General features: G+C 29.3%; 1 protein-coding gene across 1 annotated transcript in view; it reads right to left on the reverse strand.

The window, feature by feature from the left end:
- LOC143255916 (neurobeachin-like protein 1) overlaps positions 1 to 13384 on the reverse strand; it is a 111556-nt gene extending 98172 nt beyond the window's left edge. The window contains exons 1-4 of the mRNA XM_076512338.1: positions 13281 to 13384; positions 8950 to 9051; positions 7024 to 7157; positions 3805 to 3937 (exon numbers count right to left, since the gene is read on the reverse strand). Of these exons, the coding sequence (XP_076368453.1) occupies positions 3805 to 3937; positions 7024 to 7157; positions 8950 to 9051; positions 13281 to 13286 (375 nt within the window). The 5' untranslated portion in view covers positions 13287 to 13384. The remainder of the gene's footprint in view (positions 1 to 3804; positions 3938 to 7023; positions 7158 to 8949; positions 9052 to 13280) is intronic.
- Positions 13385 to 22615: the final 9231 nt, after the last annotated feature.

Genomic DNA, 22615 nt, shown 5'->3' on the forward strand with positions numbered 1-22615 from the left:
ACTGGTTTGGAAGAAAACCTTAATACCTGTAAAGGCTAGTTAAGAGTGTGTGTAATAAATGTTATTGTATGTTTCTTTTTTGTTAACCTCCTCTCTATGAGTAGGTTAAAGAGTCATGACTCTTTACAGAGTTACATTTAAAACTTAATTAAACCACTTTATCATATGTGTACATAGATACGCTTGACATCAAAACAGAGTTAAAGTTAATAAATCAAATTTTAATACAAGTTTTAATTTCTTAATTTTATAAGAAAAGTTTAAAATAAATCCCCAATCTCCCCAAGTATGAGAATCATAACATTTGCCCTCTATTTCAACATACTTCTCTACTTAATGCCCCACTTCTCAAAAATTGTGAAATTAATGTAAGTTACTCATTATAATACAGATAATACTACGACAAAGTATAATTTTTATAGCCTTCAGTCTTCTTTGTTTACAGAGTCATAAACCAGCAAATCAGACCAATATATCACATCATCTTTTTCACAAATAGTTTCTCTGATGTTTTACATCATTTAATATAAATGTGAAGGCCACGTTTTTAACATAATGAAGGACATATAATGCTACATTCTTTTCAGTAGAGAGTTTTGTCAATTTCATTTTCAGTTTGAACGTTTATCTTCTGGCATTCAATCAAGCCAGTTAAATTATAACAGTTATAGGACACTGTCTGCTTTGTGCATGCTATCATTCTTGATTTCTAGGTGAATTATTCAAGAAAAAAATATTTAGAGTACAAGTACTATCACTAAAAAAGAATGTAAACTTAAATTTCCTAGGCAACTAATATTAAAAAAATGAGGTCATAGGTAAGTGCTACAAATCTTGTTTTTCACGATATTTTAAAATTATTGTTATAAAAGTAACTAAAATGTAAAAATCATAAATTTATTAGATTAGATAATGAAAAACTAATTAAAATTTTTCACAAGATATGCTCATAAACAACTTGAGTGTTACATCATTCAATACGGTAATGTGAGTTACGTATTCACTGAGTGCTTTATAGCTTGTATGGCAAAATTATTACTTAGACATAGTTCAAAGGGCAATATAACAATAAAATTAAGTAGAAAGAAATATATAATGTTATGTTCCTTAAACTATTTGAGATAAACAATTGTAGTTTTCAACTGTAATCCATAATCATTCTGGAAAGAAAAAAAAGTAGCTCAGATTAATTTTGTATTTTTTATGGTAGTTACAACATTGGTCAAATAAATCAGTTCATAAACAATTGGGGTAGAGAAAACACCAGATAAATTTTAAAGTTTAACTGGAAAAAAACAACTTTTGTTATTATTTAGGAGATTTTACATAAATGAAATTTAAAATTTTTTGGATGAAAAATAAATTTTTAATCTGAACATGAAAAATCACTTTGCATTTGAACAAGTCAACCTTGTTGACTCCATTTATTCACAAACAAATCTTTAATAAAAATAATTAATACAATTCTTATTTTGGGGGAGTAGAAAATATTTTTAATGTTGACTGAAAGTTTATATGTAAAAATGGCTGGTTTGGGTTGAGAAAATTTTCTATGTATAGAAGCGAACAACATTTCAACCTTCTTTGGTCATCGTCAGGTTCACAAAGAAAAAGGCAACTGACCAATAGTTGACCACATGTTTGAAGAGGGTTGTGTAATTGAGTGTAGAAAACCATAGAAAACATTATACGCATACAAAGCAAAATCAACTAACAAAAGTAAATATATCTCACGAATAAAAAAATCACGAAACCATATACTGCTGCATACAGTGTATTCCTGACATCAGCAGAAAAATAACCAACATTTGGCAAAAACTAGTAACAAAATATGACATTCCAGTTAATACCACATTTATTCAAAAACCAGGAACAAAACTAATGTCTATACTATGTAAAAACTACACTGACAAACACCACCCAACATTATTTATAAAATACAATGTGATAACTGCCACAACTTCTATATTGGAGAAACAAGTAGAAAAATGGAAATAAGATTCAAAGAACACAAAAAGTCAAATTTTGTAAAGTTATAGTATGAGAACTATAACTGCTATTTGTGGCTAGATGTTCAGTCACATTGACCAACTCAATATGAAAAGAGTTATGCAAAAAACTAAACAATGGGCTATCTTGCTCTACACATCATAAGTATTAAACCCAAATTTTAAATTTATAAGCTTTCAAATGTTATTGAGCACCTCTTCACTAATGTGTCAAGGTTTCACATCTGCACCAATGATTGTCAGACTTATATCTGCAAAACCAGAATGAACAAGTAAGCCCAATACATTACCACTGAACATGAATTTTCAGACATAATTCAATCATAATGAGACATGAATACATAGTTTGTTGCCCTTCTAAAGGACAATATTTTGCTGAACAAGTTGCATGACGATGTGCAAGTTCAACTAAATTAGACCTTTTTCTTTATTATATCTTAAGGATTATGATGTTCTGCAATGAAAAATATAACAAATGACACCACATGTCCCAAAGCAAAATATCTTGATATAAGTCTTACAGAACACATCTTGGACATCCATAGAGGCTGTGCCTTAATCTACCAAATGATACTATAGAACTTGTGGTTGCACTGACTATGAAAAGTTTGTTTTTTGAATTTCTCGCAAAGCTACACGAGGGTTATCCACACTAGTTCTCCCTAATTTAGCAGTGTAAGACTAGAGGGAAGGCAGTTGATCATCAACACCCATCACCAACTCTTGGGCTATTCTCTTACCAATGAAAAGTAAGATTGACCGTCACATTATAACGTCACCATGGCTGAAAGGATGAGCATGTTTGGTGTGATAGGGACTCAAGCCCGTTACCCTCAGACTATGGAAATAGAAAAATCTTCCATAATTTCATTCACCAGTGGATCAAGTTATGCCTCATACATAAAGAGGCTGTATCAATACTGAGCAGCCTATGTTTTACTAAGTATCTTTAAAACAACTCTTACAGACATGCTAATTCCATCACTCATCAAACCCTGACTTACTTTGAATTTGGGAGTATTGATGCTTCATAGGTTGTAATAATAATATCTTAACAATGAATCTAAATCATTAAATACATTTGAAGGATATATCCATGTATACATACATTAACTGTAAGGATTTGTGTTTTTACTTATCAAACTATAAGAAATTCAAATGGGCATTTTGAGTAAACAAAATCTAATTATTACTGATCTATACCAATAAATGGCATCAATGCATAAACATGTTACATTCTCATTCTATGATGATCCAATGTAAAGGCAGAGCCTATAAAGAGTACTACCCCATTTCCACTGATAAATTGTCATGTGGCAAGCATGTAACTAATTCTTCACATTAGAAGTGCTATGTTGTTACTGGTCAAGATAATATTTAGGAATGCATACAAGCCAATCATAGCACCCTTGGAAACATAAAATTAGTAAAAGTTAAAATTGATTATTGCAAATCATCAAATTTATTAGTACTTTTCAGAAAACTATGTAAAAAAAATATACTTCAAAACAATTTATTAATATTTGTGCAGTAAGATGTAATTCTCTTCAAGTAGACTATAAAGTAATGTCTTTGCAATTGCATATGCATGTGGTATTTTCACTGTTATGATTAATTTTATAGATAAAATTAGGACTGAAGTGGTGAACTTTTATTTCTAGTTTCTTTCAAGACATGTATCCTAAACGTGTTAAGTTACAAAACAGGTATTCTTATATCAGAGTGTCATGTGTTTATCTGTTTAATAAACACACAATGTAAATGTGTAGTACAGTCCAAAATAACTGAATATTACCCAAGCTCCATCACTGAGGGGTTGATCAATCACACAAGCTGCATGATAGTCCTTCTTCGTGGATGTTGCTACAACCAAATACTGATCCTCAGTGAAGAAAGCCTCAAATCCAGCTCCATAACTATTTAGAAAACTGTAAAAGTATGTCTATTAGTTACACTCAGGCAGACTGATAATTTGTTGACTGGCAAGCCATGTAGCTATATATACTGCAAACATATAAGGAAGATCACATCAGCAATTTGACTATGATCCTTTGCAACATTTATTTTAAACCTGCAACAGTATAATGCATTTTTGTTTTAACAGGTAATATGTTTGGTTAATATAAACCTTATATAGTATCAAATATTAATTTACAATGAATACCATAAACATAGACAAATAACAAAATATACCTTAAAAAACTTCACCATTTAGTTATACAAAGACCCCTTGATTGGTATTCCTTACTAATGACTTAGTTGGACCGTTTATAAGAACTACAGTTTCCATGTATAACACAGTTTAAAATATTTTCTGAAATAATCAATAATATAGACAGAAATTAAACCTTTATTTATAAGCATTAAAGACTTAATACAGTTATCCTTAAGGAATGTTTAAGCCCATATATATTTAATAATCTTGATGATAACTAGAAACATGAGATATCATTAAAAACTACACTTCACCCTACGATATCACTGTCACGATTAGTAACCTATACAATGACTTGAGTCTAATTATTAATTACTAACTTTATTTGTGATAACAAGATGCTAATTTCTAATTAGTTTTATCCAATGTTTTAGTTGCTAACGTGCTGCCATTTTGTGGTAAGTTTTGAGAAGGACTGCTTACAGAAGAAAAGTAGCTGAAATTTGATCCTAGGGCTTCTTTATGGAAGATCTGGTGCAATATCCAGTACAATCAGAATCAACTAACTATCAGAGTGATTTAAAGAGTGATATCCAGGTTCTGCTGATTTCTATGTTAGGTTGACTGGATGTGTTATAAGTTAGGTGGATGCAGAAGCCTTATTTTGTGTGGTTCAGAAATCATTATATTATTTCATTTTATCCTATGATCTTTTTTCTTTAGCATATGATGGACTTTTGCAGAAAGATTGCTGTTATATCGATCATGCTCCTTAATTCTAACTTTTTTGGTCTTTCTGATTCTCTAATATATTGTAATTCATATTGACAGGGGACTCATAGATAGTGTGTGTATCATCCACTGGGGTTTCAGGTTCTTGAGTGTGTATTAATTGTTACCATGTGGTGTTGTGGCTTCTAAATACTGTTCTGACTTCATATCCTTTACATATTCATTTTCAGATATAACTTTGACATCGGGAAATATGGCTAAGTGACTGCAGTTTTCTTCCTGTTTATTTTTGAAATTTATTTTCTATATATCAAATATTAAGGAGGATTTGTAATGATGTCTTTTTTTTTCCTTCTTAGCTTCTTTAGTACAACAAATTTCGTACATTCTGGAAACTTTATGATGTCATTTTTACAATGTCAGCATGGTATAATTTATATTGGAGATATCTACCTTTACCTGTTAGTTCCCTTAAACTCATGTAATAAATGAGTTATGCATCTTAGTAATTATCACATCAGGGAAGTAGTTTTTTGTTATTTTATATTACATGATGTTGGTCCACATGGTTTGCAAAGTCCTGAATTTTATCTGTAGTGTGTGGCAATTTTTACATACATGTCATCAGCATATCTGAGTCAAACTGTGGAACACAGAGACGGTATTAACTTCAATTTACTTCACATAGAGTTTACTGAGTTCTAGTGATAGCAGTAATACCATAGCTAGGCCTTTTTGTTGTTGGTACTATCTATTTCCATGTTGGTTGCAAGTTTTAATATCATAGAGACTGTTAGCTGAGTGCATTTCTTAAGAGTTCTAACATTTTCAATCTGTTGATGGAGTACTTATAGCATGTCAAAGGTGGCACATTAGTGAAAATTATTGTTGTTATCTTGTGAGATTACCACAATTAATTTTTAAAGTTCTACAAAATGGGCTGAGTTCTTAACATGTTATGATGTTTTACCTGTTAAATGGTGATATTGTATCCACAAGACATCTTGCTTAGGGATGGTATAACAATTTTCTGAAATTAACTACTAGATGGAGAAGTTAGTTTTCTGTTTGTGAATTTTAGGCAAACCACAGATTAACAGCTAAGTCACAGGATAAAACTACTTGGTAGTTATTAAAAATAATAATTAGGTTTAGAACATCATATAGGCTACTAACCATGGCATTAATTGATATAGAATCACAAAATCATAACCTAAGTACTAACTACAATACATGGTACAGGACAATAATTACAAATTTTATACAAAATGTACTATGAATACTGTTAAACATTAAGTACAAACCACAGCCTTAACACTTAAAGCTTTATATGCTGAATAAATTTAATTGTACATACCAAATTTTGCTTTCATTTCAAATATAGTACCAAACTTATCTTTATAACTGGCATTATAAAACATCCTTCTTGGGTTTATACACACATTTCTGCTGTTTGTAAAGCTTAAACTAAGTTTACCTTGGCAAATACTTCCATTCAAATGTATATTTATATATGTAATCATGTACTCATTTCTATTTAACAAAGTTTTACACCTACTAATTTCATCCATCTATCATAAATTGACTCATTAAAACAAAATGTGATATTTTTAACTGCAGAAAATACCAGCTTAAAATAGATAAATATATTTAGACAACCCATCTATTATATATACAAAAATGATTAAATTAACACTATCATAGGTGATCATGATAAAATTGAGTGACAATTATAGACAAGTAATTGTGAAACTGTACCAGATTAAACCAATAAACTATGATAATACCATTTATCTTTAAATTATATAATTTTTAATTTTCAATTATTTATACATTTAAACATATTAAATTTACCAAAAGTTTTAAAAATATACATTTCCACAGAATGACTGGAAAAGCTCATTCATCTGGCTTGTGACTGTAAGTCCATCACAGTAAAAACATCTAACATACTGAGAAACAAATACACAGATGCTTTAATTTATTTACTCTGATATATTAGTAATTTACACAAACACAAGCACTGCAAGCAGTGTACACATGACTTCATTTTTTAAAATTATTTTGAGTGTGCAAATTTTATACCACACTAAAGCACTGTCAACTCTATGACTGTTTGTTGATTACCTGTAAAGCTGATATCTCTGTAAAGATTTCTTAAGTGAAGTATCTGACTTGTGATGAAGTTCATCAAGCCTCAACCAACCATGGAAAGCAAAGCCAATTCCGGGCCATTTTCGAATCCCATGAATTGTAATTCCCTGTTAGTGAAATAATTGATATGTTACTTAATATAAAATGGCACACATTTTATTTTCTATTAAACCAAAAAGTCACTAACACTTTTTAAAAGTGTTAAATATAGGGTAAACATTAATATACTAATTTCTAAAAACAAAAACACAAGAGTGCCACATTTGATGAAATGTTGTTAGATCTATTATTGGTTTCTTTCTGAAAATAAGGATATAAAATGAAAAGTAAAGGGTCATTGTAACACATCCTACAATGTGCTAGCATATACAAAATAATTCTAAATATATGAAAAATCGATTGGTTTGATTGTTGTTAAGTACAAATCTAAACTCTGCCCACCATAGGTACCAAAACCCAATTATTTGACTTGTAAGCCTGAGACTTACCACTGAGCCATTAGGGGCATGAAAAATTGAAATGACTATAAAATGAAATGTCAGAACACTTCCTACAATTTACAATCAGAAATAGATGGAACTCCATATCATAAAAAATATAAATTACATTGGACTAAAATATTATTAAATCTTCCACTGAAAGAAATGCTAAAACTATTAAAATTTGTTAACATTAAAGTAGAATGTCAGAAAATCTACTACTTGAAATCAAACACTAGATGCTAATACAGATGTTACAGAACTAGATTTACAAATGCTGTAATATGTTCAGACACACAAGATTAATCAAATGTTAGTTCTATAGGCACTATTTAAAATACTATATAGACTAATATGTTGTGTAAACTGGAGTAGATCATACATATATATGCACACATACACACTAGCACTGAATGGGCACTTCATTATGACCTCCTAAACATATGCACTTTCATGTTCATAACCTATTCACTTCCATACACAAAACAGACTGACCATGCATGAGTCCTGTAAATAAATAGTAATAGCATGATAATGCAGCATGCATGACAAAGAACCTTGAACTTTCAAGTAGGGCATAAAAGTGGATGACCCTCAAACAAGATAATTTTTATTACAGACTGCTTAACTTGGTGACTGTGCTCAGAAATCTGTCATTATTAGCAACTAAAGGAAATACAGCTACAAGGAAAAACATCAGCTGTCAACCACTGGTGAATGCCTCATGGGATAAAACAACTGTACAGACTTGTGAAATACATCAGATTGTGTTTTATTTCAGTGATTCCTTTAATATAGATTAGGAATCAATTGCTTCTTTCCATACCATACTGACAATCACTTTGAAATCTGTTTATATCAGATACAAACAAGAAAGTATGAACCTGTAAATAACAACAGATTCAATCAAGAAATAAGAGGAGTTTTATTTAACATATAAATTAACTGAGTTTCATTTTAAAAATAAAATGTTTATTAATTATGATACATCTTTGGTATCAGTAACACACTAAAGCATAAACCAACAAAAGCAAAATAACAGTTTTAGGTTGCAAAACATTACAAGATATTTGTTATTTTAGAGCCCTGAAACAATGTCACTTTCCTTTACCTGCATTACCATAAACTTGAAATTAATTGAGCATTTTTTGAAATAGACTTTAACAATGCATGTAGCTTTTAATACCCTAGTAACACCATGAACCAAACAAAGATCACACTTTTCAAGCTCAACAAAAGAACGATAACCAAACAAGGCACTTTCAGGTGTACTTTATCATTTATGACACTTTGAGTTCAAACAACTATTATAGCAAAAATGGTCCAACTTATTATTCGGTGAATGTCCTAATAAACTAGCCAATCAGTGCAGCCACAACATTAGAAAGTTTTTATTTTTTTATATTTTTAGAATACTTACATCTTGTAGTTCCTGAAAATGAAAAAAATTAGATGCCTCTAACCAGCCTTCTTTTTTTGCCATCGAAGAGAGTGTATACATCAGAGATAGGGTGTAGGGGAACTAAAAGAAAAAAGGTATCTATCTTAAACTTAGTCCAAAAGCCCCTTTATATAGCAATGAAGTTATTAATTAAAAAATCATATGCAGATACCTATGATTGTCACTACTATGATCTTAACACAAATCATTATAAAATTTTAACTCTTTGATCATAATATCTAAGGTTTTACATTAAATTATACAACTTCAAATCTTTCATAACTTCTATATAAATATACACGCATCAAATTTCTGATTTAGATAGCCAGGACCAGGATTTTTTGGAAGCTGTTATAGAAAATAATATGAAGGTAAATGAAGTATAATTATTAACAAATAAACTTAATAAAATACAACTTACAGGATATATGTATGAATGACATAAAAACCTAAAGAGTATGTCTAATATGCTTCAAATAAAGGTGCATCCCTAACAAATGGAAATCATATTTTGATCATTTAAAAAAAAATGAAAGAAAAATCCTGAAGTACAGCTAGTTTGTTATACTGAAAAATAAAGGAAAGATAATTTAATTAAAAAAATGAAAATTACATAATAAACTTGGGAATTCTATTTGATTTTCCAAAAAGCAGATAAATTGAGAATAAATATGACCCACCAACTTTATAATCAGATGACTTACAAATAAGAAAAACAACAACAACAAAAAACAAAAAAACACAGGAGACCTAAATACACTGAGATTCATAACTATCATTCAAGAATTGTTTGTTTGTCTTTTGAATTTTGCACAAAGCTACATGAGGACTATCTGTTCTAGCCATCCCTAATTTAGCAGTGTAAGACTAGAGGAAAGGCAGTTAATCATCACCACCCACCACCAGCTTTTGGGCTACTCTTTCATTGTCAAGTATTTGGATTGCTCATTCATTATAATGTCCCTATAGCTGAAAGGAAGAGCATGTTTAGTGTGACAGGGATCTGAACCTGTGACTGACTCTCAGATTATGAGCAAAGCACCTTAACCACCTGGATATGCCAGGCTAGCATTCAAGAAAAAATGTTGAAGATTACTAAAGAAACTAACCAAGGAAGAATAAGGTTTTGAGTAATTCACAAACTGGTTACATGTAAGGACTTCAAAGATTAACTGTACGAGTTAATCAAGAATTACACTTTGGAATGTATTATTACAATAGTTTTTGTCTTATATTGTGACTAGTATTAAAATGAATTTGAATTTATTGAAAATTGCCAAATAATTAGAATTAGAAGAAAATAAAACTTTTGTTTCTTTAGATGTTGTAGATTAATAATGATAAAACACTTCTTTATTCAGTGCCATTACTTAAGAAAATTATATAAGGTTTTGAAATTACTTAAAATATTTTTTTAAATTAAAATATTACAAAAGTGAGATTAATAAACCTAAAGAGAAGATTATAACCTAAAAATGACAACATAAAATGATTTACAAATTATTGAATGGATCTAACAAAAAGAAGAGAGTAGATTCTTCTAAGGAATTACCATTGTGAAAAAACTATGTAATTCAGGTTACATTAAGTCTATACAAAAGAATAAAAAATAAGAGATGTTTTCCATCGATAATTTCTTTAATTGCAATACAAGAAATGTAATATATATTTTAGAAAGTGTAAACTGTGGTAAAACTCTGCTGATGAAACAGATACTTTGAGATCATGGATTAATTTACATAAATTTCATGTTAGAATTCCAGAAACAAACTACTATATGATAATAAGCATTTAAAGGGTATGTTGTTAACAAATGAAATAACTATTTTCTCGTATCAACCTTTCTTTGGTCAGGTAAAACAAAATTTTAATTTTTGAAAAACATTTCATAAATATTTTTGCCACCACTTTTAAAAGGTAAAAGTAAGAGGACAAAAGTGACAGTTGTTGAGTAATGTTTATTATAATTGTGCCATCATTAAAAATATTATTGGAAATAACTGAAAAGACCATACAATGAGGAAGAAGTGTATATTTTAAATCATTAGATATTACGGTAATAAAACGTTTTTCTAAAATAACAGAAGTACAACTGATATAAAATTTTAATATAAAGAAAAATGACAAAGGAATGGAAAAGAAGTGACAGTATATTGTATAAGCTTACGCAAGTTAATTTTTGAGTATATTTTAATGTATTTATATAATGATTGTATCTCTGAGTACATACTAGAAAAAATTTGTATTTAATTAATCTTATTAATCTTTAGTTAAAATACTGTATCTGAAAGTTGTTTATAGATTCTCTGTCAAATTACATCTTAATTAAGGAAAGATCTGTGAAATTGTGAAACTAGTGGAATATTAACCAATTTATGTCAAAAAACAAGAAACAATATTAGAAATATATTAGTTAAATTACTGCAGTGTTTTAACACACATATTATATTCACTAAAATATAGAAGTAATAAACTTATTGTTGATTCATAAGCAACTTTGTGTCTTTAATGTCTCTTCAAAGCATGCAGATATATATATATGCAATTAACACATGTTTTGTATGTAAGTTCTCAAACATCAATGACAGAATCAAATACAATGTACATTCATTGCATTTTACAGAATGCAAGTTATTCTTCTTGTCAATAACTTTTAGTGGAAATGTTAATGTCAAATATATTTGAGTGTAATATTAATATTGAAGATCAAGTTATTACACACCTATGTAGTCCTAATTATGAATAAATATTGCCACTAAATGTATAAAAAAATTGAAAATTTTGTATAACCTACTGCTTGTTAAAATTCACAAAAAGATCCTAGTGTTTACCTGATATTACTGATATATAAACTAAAGGTTGAAACATTCCATCATCTCATATTTAAAATAACATTTTGAAATGCTACTTTTTAAATTACAGATCAAATAAATTACAGTATACATTTAATTAAATTACAATAGTTAATTTTCTCATTGAAAAACAAGAAAAACTAAGTAAGCAGTTACTTTCTGCTGTGCTATAAAAGTATTCTGCAATGTAAAAAAACTAAGCAAAAATTTCACATCTTTGTACTGTAGCCATATTTATCTGTAAGGCAGCATAAGTAGTTACATATAATCTTCTTTAGTTAATGAGTAACTAAAAGTTATTTTACTCAGAATTATTCTCCTGTCCATTACTGAAACACATTTTATTTTGTTCATAATAGAAACATACACAATAAATTACAATGTCACATAAAATTTATTTAGATATTATGTTTCTAAAATTACAGAGGTTGAATATATTATATTAAAACAATACAAGTCTCATTACAACTGGTCATGCTCTGTTTGATGACCATGCATCTCGATAATAGCCCTGCAGATTAGTTTCTACTCAAAAGCCTCTGCTATAAATATGCGATACCTAAAACACACCACTTCTTCTTGCTTGTTTTCCATTTAGTTTACACTAAGAAAATAATTTCCAAGCACCAATTTCAAAGATCTGGCAACACAGAAATCTATAAAAATTACATCTGGCAAAATGACCAGTATGAAATACTATAAATATCAAGTTTATTCTCCAGTTGCTTGGATATATATATGGCAGTTGAACATGCACATCACAGAAGTAATCTGTACAACATAACTTGTGTAGCTTTTCCAATCTGAGATCCTTCTTGACAATGTTGTATAATGTTTCCTGGCACATATTGATAACTTTTTCTACAGACGTTGATATTTATAGGTTCTCACTTGTTACAAGACACAGTATTTTGCTTACCAAGGCTGAAATATGAACAGTTGTAAGTCTCTTTTGGATTGTCTTGGTACTCCAAGTTGATCCAAATTCATTTCTTTTTCAAAGCAATTAAGAATAACTGGTACCTCCATGTTGAAAATTCAAAATCCCAATATTAACACATATTTATGATCTGAGTGTGTGAATATTTTGTATCAGAAAGGGCTGTTACAAACGAGATAAATTTTTACTGGTATCACACTTCCTACAAAATGCCAAATAGTGTCAAAATGAGTTCTGATACATTCTATTCCACCACAACTTTATATCAGCTGCAAGCCACATGACTTGTTAATTTGTATCTTTAAAATAATTTCCATATAACACACTCAACACTATGTATGAAAACAGTGTCAAATAATGCATGATTATAGACATTGTTAAATGATTCTGATATAGATAAATCTTGTATATCTTAATAATAAATTGAATAGAGATAAATACATTAATTGCATGATTTAAAAGTCTCTTGACAGAAACAGAGAAAGAACCACAACAATACATTTCAGGTTTAATTTTACCTGCATGCTTTCAGTGTCAGGCCTTAACAATAGAATGAGCTGTTTCAGTTCCTTAAGAGATATGGAATGAGATCCTATATTTTCAAGAAGTTTAAGCAAACAACCTACAGAAAGACCAAAAGGACAAGTAGATGAATCTGTTCAAAATTTGAAATAGTGATGGATTACACAAAAGTTTAGAAAACATTTGCTTTACACTAAAAGAACAAAGTATATATTAATTGTATTACCAGTAAAAAATACCATTTCTTGTTGTAAAGTGTTAAGTGGTAAAATAAAAATGTATGACAACATAAAACACAACTTTTTATAAAAACTCCTGAAATGAACAAGTTCCATGTCCTACAAGAAACCTGTCAATTGCACAAACTTTAGCTCCATTTCACCAGCACTTCAGCATTCTAGTTTTTTATCAGATTGATTTATTTTTACTTAAATATTTATAGATATACAAACATTGAAAATATTAGTATGTTCTAAATGGAATTCTCATGAAATTATTATTTGTAATTTTTTCTCAAATTTGATATTTTAAAAAAATGTTAAAATAAAAACATGAATAAAGTACTTAATTAAAAAACTGCTTTATGTGCAATTTTGAACATAATTAGTGTTACTTTAAATAAAATGGAGTTATGTTTGAAAACTCAGATAAAATGATGATTGTCCAATATCTGAGCATGTTTGCTTTATGTTTGGAATCCTGAAAGACCATAAATTACATAATTTCAGAAAAATCATATTACTAGATGTTAATTAAAAATATTTTTTATAAGTTTTAATTTCAAAGAAAATATCAAATAAATATGACTACATAATTTGTATACCCTTAATACATCTAATTATTTTGTTTTAATATGAACAAATTAACAGTAAGTTGTTTAAAAGATGTTGAGAAAAAAATCATATCTTGGGTAGTATGACTAAAGAACATGAACTCATTCTTTTAGTTTTTAATACCAAGCTATACATATATTTGATTTAGGAAATATTTCATTTGTTAGAAATAAACATAATTTCTATTTAAAAAAAGTAAATATAAAGGAATGTGTAATAATTTGCAATATTAAAATTTTAATAACATATTGCTGACAATTAATTATAATAAAGTGCATTAACAAATGTTTGAAGTTATTAATAAGAATTTTATTTCCTTAGTTTTTCTACTAATCATGGTAACTTTTTCCTTTTAAACTCAGTGTGTGTAGAAGTACCACTTTGTGTCCAAATTCTTCTCAAGCAAAGCTTAATCATTAACTATACTTTAACTGTGACTGTAACAAAGATTATGTATATTATAAAACAGTAAAAATTAAAATTAACCAAAACAAAACACAGCAGTTAAAAACCTTACAGTAAAATTTATGAAATTGGCAATTTCTTTGTAATTAATATGCACATAAAGGTACAAATAACAAATGTGCATGTCATTAGAGCAAAAATACATACTTACCTACAGTTTTCCCCTAATGTCTTTTCATTTTCTAAAACAGAGAGAATTGCACTAGAAAGATGAGACTGAAGGCAAGAAACCTTGCTGTGGATGTTAGAATGACAAATTTTGAGAACTTGGTCTACTGTCCACGCCTGAAGGTCCCACGAACTAATACTTGGAAGCCATCTAATAATTGCACACATAATCTGAGCATTCCTGATGGATGCCTCACTAGACCTGGGGAAACTTTCAGTGCTCTGTCAATAAACAACAACAAAAACAAAAGAATTATCAACGTGGCACAAATTAGTACAAAGTATTATTATAGAGTTAGATGGTCTGTTCTTATATCCATATTTCATAATAGACAACTGTAGGGTGACTTGCATATCAATGATTGTACAATAACAGTAACAAACTCATCAAACTTTATTCTCCCATAAAAACAACTCCTGGTAGATTATGTTTGATCAAATTGTTGTGAAAAGCATGATTAAAGCCACAGAAATAACTGGTGCAAAATTGAAGTAAGTTGGCATGAAAGTGTCTAAACAGAAAGGACTACACAGCAATGAAGCTTATAAATACATTTCAACAAAGAGAATCAGTTGTTTACAGAACAAGGAATAATATTATCATTTTTACACTTTAGACAAGAAGGATTTTGAGTGAAAATGTCTTTGAAAAAGATGGGGCCCCATAAAAAATTACACAAATTGTCAAGGTATAGCTTAACAGCCAATTACACACTATTTTACAGCTAACACTAATACTTTTCAAGTATCCCAGTCATTTATAGCTACCACTTTACAATGGAACTTATATATAGCAAAAACAATTTCCTACAGTAGGGCAGCTTTATGTAAACAAATATTGCACTATCAGCACACAGAGTCAAATTGCAATCATGATGTGTATGTGCTTTCAAGAAAAATTTGTTGTTTAATTTTTCTGTTTAAATTTTGTTATCTCACCTAATAAGTTTGTAATTTTCACATTTTAGTTACTTTTGTCACAATAAGTACAAAATATACATAAAAACAAATAAAATTCAGTACCTCTATGTGAGTCTCATACAAAAGTCAAACCTACTTTTTGATAGAGCTGTTGTTAGTACTTAATATAATTTTTATTTATTTCCAGTATGAAATTTAGAACATGAAATATTAACACACACAAAAATGACAACATCCTAAAACTATTATTATTTAACCCACTCTGTAGATAAGTTATAAGTGAATTAAACTAATTATGTTAGTTGGCTGAAATTATCTTGATGATTGCAAACAATAAAATTGTAGGATGAATAATTCATACACTGTTGTCAGCCTTATAAGAAATTTACCAAATCAAACCTGTCTCTTTCTTTTGTTTATAAATAATTCAACAGTAAAAGTCAAAGAGAATTACTGGCATTTTTTTAAAGACAGGATGTAATAGGAGGGCATGGTACATGGGTTTGACCTTTTGGTTCATATATATTGGTAAAGCAAGAAGATTGGAGGTTATGAATTTATATTGTATTAGCAGTATTTTACCTTATTTCTCCTATTTTAAGTGCACACACCACTGTAGAGTAGTGTGAAGTCTCTCAGTCTGTCACTAAAATGACACCACACTTAATCTTGTAATTTATACAAGAATCACAAGAATAATTATGCAGTATGTACATTAAAACACAGCACAAAATACAAACTTCAACAGCAAAAAGTAAAAATATTTGTTACTCTTAACATTGGTTTTATTTACTATTGAAATACAGCCCTTAATCCTTTTGGGATCAATGCAGAAGTACATCTAATACAATACTAAAAGCTGAGATACAAACTAAATTTTGTTACCAAGTTTTTTGACACAGAGATGCCAACTATTTCAAATGACTGAGCATAATGATTGTAGACAGAGCCCATACAGATATCGTACAACCACTGGATACAGTTTTGAGTCATCCATGTCTGTGAACCCATCTGTGCTAAACTGTAAACACTGTTAGTAAATATGCTTGAAATCATTTTGCCATCTTTACAACCCAACATTTGTACAATGGCTAAAGTTTTGGTTCTAGCACAGCCATATATTTTCGCTATATCAGAGTCTGGAAACATTTTTCTGAATAGATGTCCTGCATGATTGGCTACAGTTAAGGGTAAATTATGAGCAATGGCAAATTGCGTGAACATCACTTCTGCATTTATGGTTTCATATTCTGAATTCTTACTCATAAATGTCGTTATCTGCATTGTTTTTGTCTTCGCCTCAGCCTTTTCTTGGTGAGATGCTGATTTTGTATGTCTGGAACAATCGTTTATCCTGCCATGCACCACAGAAAAATTGATGTGATAAACTGTACAAAACTCAAGACTGTCACTGACTTTTGATGCAATGACCAGATATTTGCACCATACTGTTTCCTAAATTTTTGATTTACAGTTTTAGTCCTTTTAGATTTGCCAGAGACAAGACAATCTGGTGAACGAGGCCTCTTTTTTTCCATCATGTGAAGAATCACATTGGTGTTTCTATACCGCTTAGAAAATGAGAAATACCCATCTACGCAAGTGCTGATTGGCTGACAAGCACTGATGATGTAACTATGGATTCCCCATGTACCCAGTATGGAGAAGCACTGCACTCAAACTATTGGTAGACGTCGGAGATACAAATATTTTTTATTATTTCAAGCACAAACATGATTATCGCGAGTAGCCATTTGAATTACATCTTTTATTTATTATCAAAATTTATTTGTATCTCACTAGAAATTTTCCTTTCACCCCTTTCAAGCCCTGGGGGAACAATTTATCACTTTATTGTATAGGCCTATATAATATATAATAATTTGGGAGTTGCAACAAGTCATAATATTTGTCTGTATGAGCATACAGTCGTAATGCATACACCAAAATCGTAATGATTACACTTAAATCGTAATGGTTGGCATCTCTGCATACGCTGATAATAAAATTGTTTAATTACATACTGAAATATGCACATTGATCCATTTATAGCCAAAGGTTAAAACTTTTAAGACACGTTGTTAGCTTTCAAATATTTGATTAGAAAACATGCTTTGTATTCAGAACATGTTAGTTAATTATAATTGGAAAGAACATAAAATTATGAAAATAGTTGGAACACAAAAATACAACACAATAACCTGTTAAAATTACTTAACTTTAAACTGAACTCACAAGACTAAACAGGGCTTCTAGAAGGACTTGAGAAGGTTCTCCTAGAGCTTCCAAGTTGGTAAATAGTTTCTCAAATCCTACAGCTTCTATAAAGTGATACTAAAATAATAAAAAACATTAAGCAAATCAGATGAATATTACATTGAAAAGATTCTGAAACTAGAATACTTGTAATAAAACAGCTGTAGTTCATGTAATGCAAAACTCTCTCAAAATATAATCACAGTAAACTAGTGAAAAGTTATGTTGCATTTTATATATAATTGCTGTCTAACAACACACACATCATTGCAGAAGTTCCAATTACCTTTTGATAATTGTTTGCCTGAGACATTATAAATACCTAAATTGTGTCATCATTGAACTTTAGTTCAGCATATTATGAAGAAGATTGAGAAATCTGCAAGAAAAAAATTCATCTAAAGTGTGAAATAATAATTTAAAATGAGCATCATACTGCTATAAACACATTTTGACCATATAAGAAGGTCTAAAATCTCTATTACTACACACTATTGGTAACATAATGGCAGATTTCAAAATTTTTAACAACATCCTGTGCAACAACCAGTGTTAAGAGTGAAGTCATTATTAATTCACAAACACATTGTGTGTTTGTAAAGTTGTTATACCAAGAGTGTATTCATGGGGTTTAAAATGTGTCCAAAAGGCCATCCAGACATGATGTGTTTCTTAACTTGATTTCTGCATCATACTTTGTGTTGCTGATCTCGCTCACATGTTTAAAGGTCATCATGTTTGAAGCTATATTCATATCCCACTCATAAGCCAGCAGAATAAAATGTGATACACATGCTCAGAAACCACATGCAGGTGTCCTAACGGGGTATTATTCTGGGTAGAGACCCTCTCAAAATAGCTATAGAAGTAAATGGGGATAATGGTGAACTTGACTGATATACTGATGTCTCTGTAAATCATGAGGGGGGGGGGCCTTTAATTCCTACAGTGGAGCACAGGTATCTTATATTATAGTTTATAATGTTACAAAATTAATATTGTAATCACAAAATGCAACAAATGTGATGAAGACAGTGTTCTCAATACTTACAAATACAATATTTAACATTAATATCAAACATTTATATTAATAATATTAGAAACTCAAACATTTACATTGTAACATGAACATGTTACAAAGTACCATTATGGTACAATTTACAATATGTATCAATAAACAAACGAAAACACAACAATAAGAATGACTGCTAATAATATTAGAAAATTCATATTATAATTGCAACACAATATAAGTGAAAGTGCTAAAGTCATATATAAATATCCAAAATATCAAAAAATTCACATTTACCCACCTTATACTGAAAATGATACAAACACAGAGCATACAACACAGACTTCCAAAGTAACTAAGGAGCAGTACCAAAACGTTCAATACCGTAAACAACCACATAACTATTACTTAGCCACATTCACTGCACAATAAAACAGTCTGATAAATTGTATTCAAATTATTCTAATTATTTGATGACTGTATTTACTCTTATCATTCAGAATTTCATGTGCATGTACTCTGTTTATTGCTTTAAAACAGTTAAAGATTTAAAACTATACTGTCTTCTACAAATCCTAGGTTTATTTATACAAATATATTAAATTAATAATTGAACATCTAGATGTGATGCAATAATATCTATTGTGTAATAATATAAGACTAAATTGGATGTCCTTTCTATTAAATATGGTTTTAGCAGTTATTAAAAATACTCAAAAAGTCCACTATTATCTGTAATGCAGTTCACAATCTTAATTGCAAATTGCTACTGTAGTTAAACACTGTGATGGCCATAAAGAATAGTTTTACCACTGGAAGTGACTTTTTAACATATTATTGCAAAATTCTGTAGCATGTCAAAAAAGCAAACTTTAAATTCTTTAATAGAATATCTTTGCAATTGAAAGGTGTATAAATAGAATTATTCTGCTAACTGAAACAACAGACTAGGCTTTTACAATGTCCACAAGAGCTTAATGATTCTATATCTTTAACATACATACAGATAAATATTTTCAACTAGTTGAAGAACCAGTTCCATGATTCATGAAAAGTTATCTTGGGTTATGAAATGTTGTTTATCTTGTAAGTAATTGTTAAAAATGCAAAAATGCCAATAAAAACTGCAAAATAAAATGTGAAACTACTAGTTTGCATGTATCTCCACAGAGACCCAACAAATCTTCATGTAAAATTTGATGAAGATCATCTAGAGGGGTCAAAGTGATGGTAAAAGATGTCCATAAAAACTGCCAAATGAAAAACTGAAAATTTGTATGTACTTTCTCATGGACTCAATGAATCACCATATCAAATATGGTGAGGATTCATCCACAGGAAGGATATTAGTGGTAAACAAAATTGCCCATGAAATGTACTAAATAAAAAACTGAAAATTGGAATGTATTTCTTCATGGACTTAATGAAATGCCACAAAAATTTGGTAAGGATTCATCCATAGGGAGCTAGAGAGTAAAAAAAAAAGAGAGGGAGAGAGAGAGAAGAAGAAGAAGGATAAAATGCCCATAAAATCTGCAAAATGCAAAACTGAAAATTTGTTTACATTTCCCCCATCATCACAATGAATCTCCATACTATATTTGGTTAAAATCCATTCACAGTGGGCAAAGTAGTAACAGACAACAGAAAGTAATATTATACATATACAGATCAACTCTGATTGCAGCTCTTTTAAGATGAAGTAATAAAAATAATATTCTGAGGAATAGTCAGTTTTAAAGCACTGAAATCACACAATCTGTATTTTATTATTGAAAATTACAACCACCACAACTCTTCTTCACAAATTTAAATAAGTTTGTGTTAATGATTGTTCATTATTTAATTAAGCATAAAAGCCTTATCTATCACATGTTGTCTTAATATGAAAATAATTAATAAAAATTAAAAATTCTTCTTTTTGTACTTAAATGTGTTGTGTTTATAACTGTATGTAGTGCAATAATAATAAGCCAATCCATCCTGAATCTGAAATAATAATATACAATCAGTGTTATACCCAAACACATTGGTATCAAATTTCCATTTCTTTTTAACTGCTATGATGTTCACTGTCATTAGAATATCCTCTTTCAATCAGTAATAACCATAAAATGCAGTAGTAATTATTTGTGAGTTTGATACTTGAAAGAAAATCAGCTTTACTTGATAACACATTTCCTCAATTCTGACACACTAAAATATTATATGCTCATATTTTACTTCTTCTGTGAACTCAAATCTAAATTAATATTTTCCATTTATAAACTATGAACAATGGAGATACTTCTCTATCTTTTTAAATGAAAGAAAAGATCACTGTTTATTTTTAATCTAAAAAAATGAAAACTGTGCATTTTACTTACCTTCTTAAAACATCAAGATTGCACACACTAACCACATGTTTAACTAACTATTTTTAAAGAAAAAAACACTAATTTCATGTCTGTTTACCTTCTTTTATCTAAAAACAAAAGTGTCTGCATTACATATGAACAATATATGCTATATTTATTGCTGGTTATTAGCCTTACTCAATGGCAAAAAACACCAAACTCCTTTGATTTTATAAACAAAACACTAACCTTGTTTCTTGTTCCACAAGCCACAAATATTGTAAGAGTATTAACTACTGCTGCAGCTAACTTTTGTCGATTAGATCCTGTGAGCTGTAATAGTGTTAGAGAAAGATAAAAATTAACTTCTGAAAGAATATTTCTACCTTTTATGACAAACCAGAGAGAAAATTATAGTATAAAATAATCAATCTATGACAGAATAATACTAATTCTTATACTTTAAAACACAACATTAACTGCAGTATAAATTATAGCTTAAATACTTTTATAATACAACAAACCAAAACAAAAAAGATGTAATAATACTATTAAATAACTAACTTACAATAGTAAACATCATGATATGACTCTTCATAATACTTTTAAATCAAGGTGAATAATCATAGTTAACAAGGTTAATACATAACTTATTGTGTCATTTATGTGACTTGTTCTTTAGAATTTAGTAGATTACATACTAAGTGTGGTACTTCAACAAACATCGTGCAGGTACACTTCCATTGATCACTTATATGCTCAAATAGTAGAATCACTGAGAAATAAAAATGTGACAATTATTGTTCTCCTTAAACCACTGGCTTAAAAAAAAAAAGAGTATAGTTTTTTGTTTTGTTTTTTGCCACTTTGAAATAAAGCCTTTTCGTTTTTCAGCAATACACTCTAAATATTCAACTTACTTAAAACCAACTACTGTTTTTGTTGCAAAGAGTCTGGATGTTAACTGAAAGATCAACAATATCTCTGCAATTTGTAAATAACTTGTTTCATTCAAAGTTTTTAATCTTAATAATTGAATTTGTAAATTATAATCATATTATCCAATTAGTGTCTGTAATCTGTTTGGTAAGTCTGTAGTGCATTTTTACAGTGTAACATCTTCTGTTAAACAGCCCATAGCTTGACTAACTGATTAGAAATCTAAGTTTTCTACTTGTATATTTTCTATAGACCACATGTAATTTCTTTGTCGTCACACACACTGTTATGCATCAATCTTTCAAACTGAGTCCAGAAATTAAGCAATAACAATAGTTAAAAGTAATACACATTCACAATAAAAGTTTTTACAACCAACACAATTTGGTGTGCTTTTTTCT

Source organism: Tachypleus tridentatus, chromosome 7 (assembly GCF_004210375.1).
Source record: "Tachypleus tridentatus isolate NWPU-2018 chromosome 7, ASM421037v1, whole genome shotgun sequence".
In the NCBI taxonomy this organism is placed as follows: domain Eukaryota; kingdom Metazoa; phylum Arthropoda; class Merostomata; order Xiphosura; family Limulidae; genus Tachypleus; species Tachypleus tridentatus.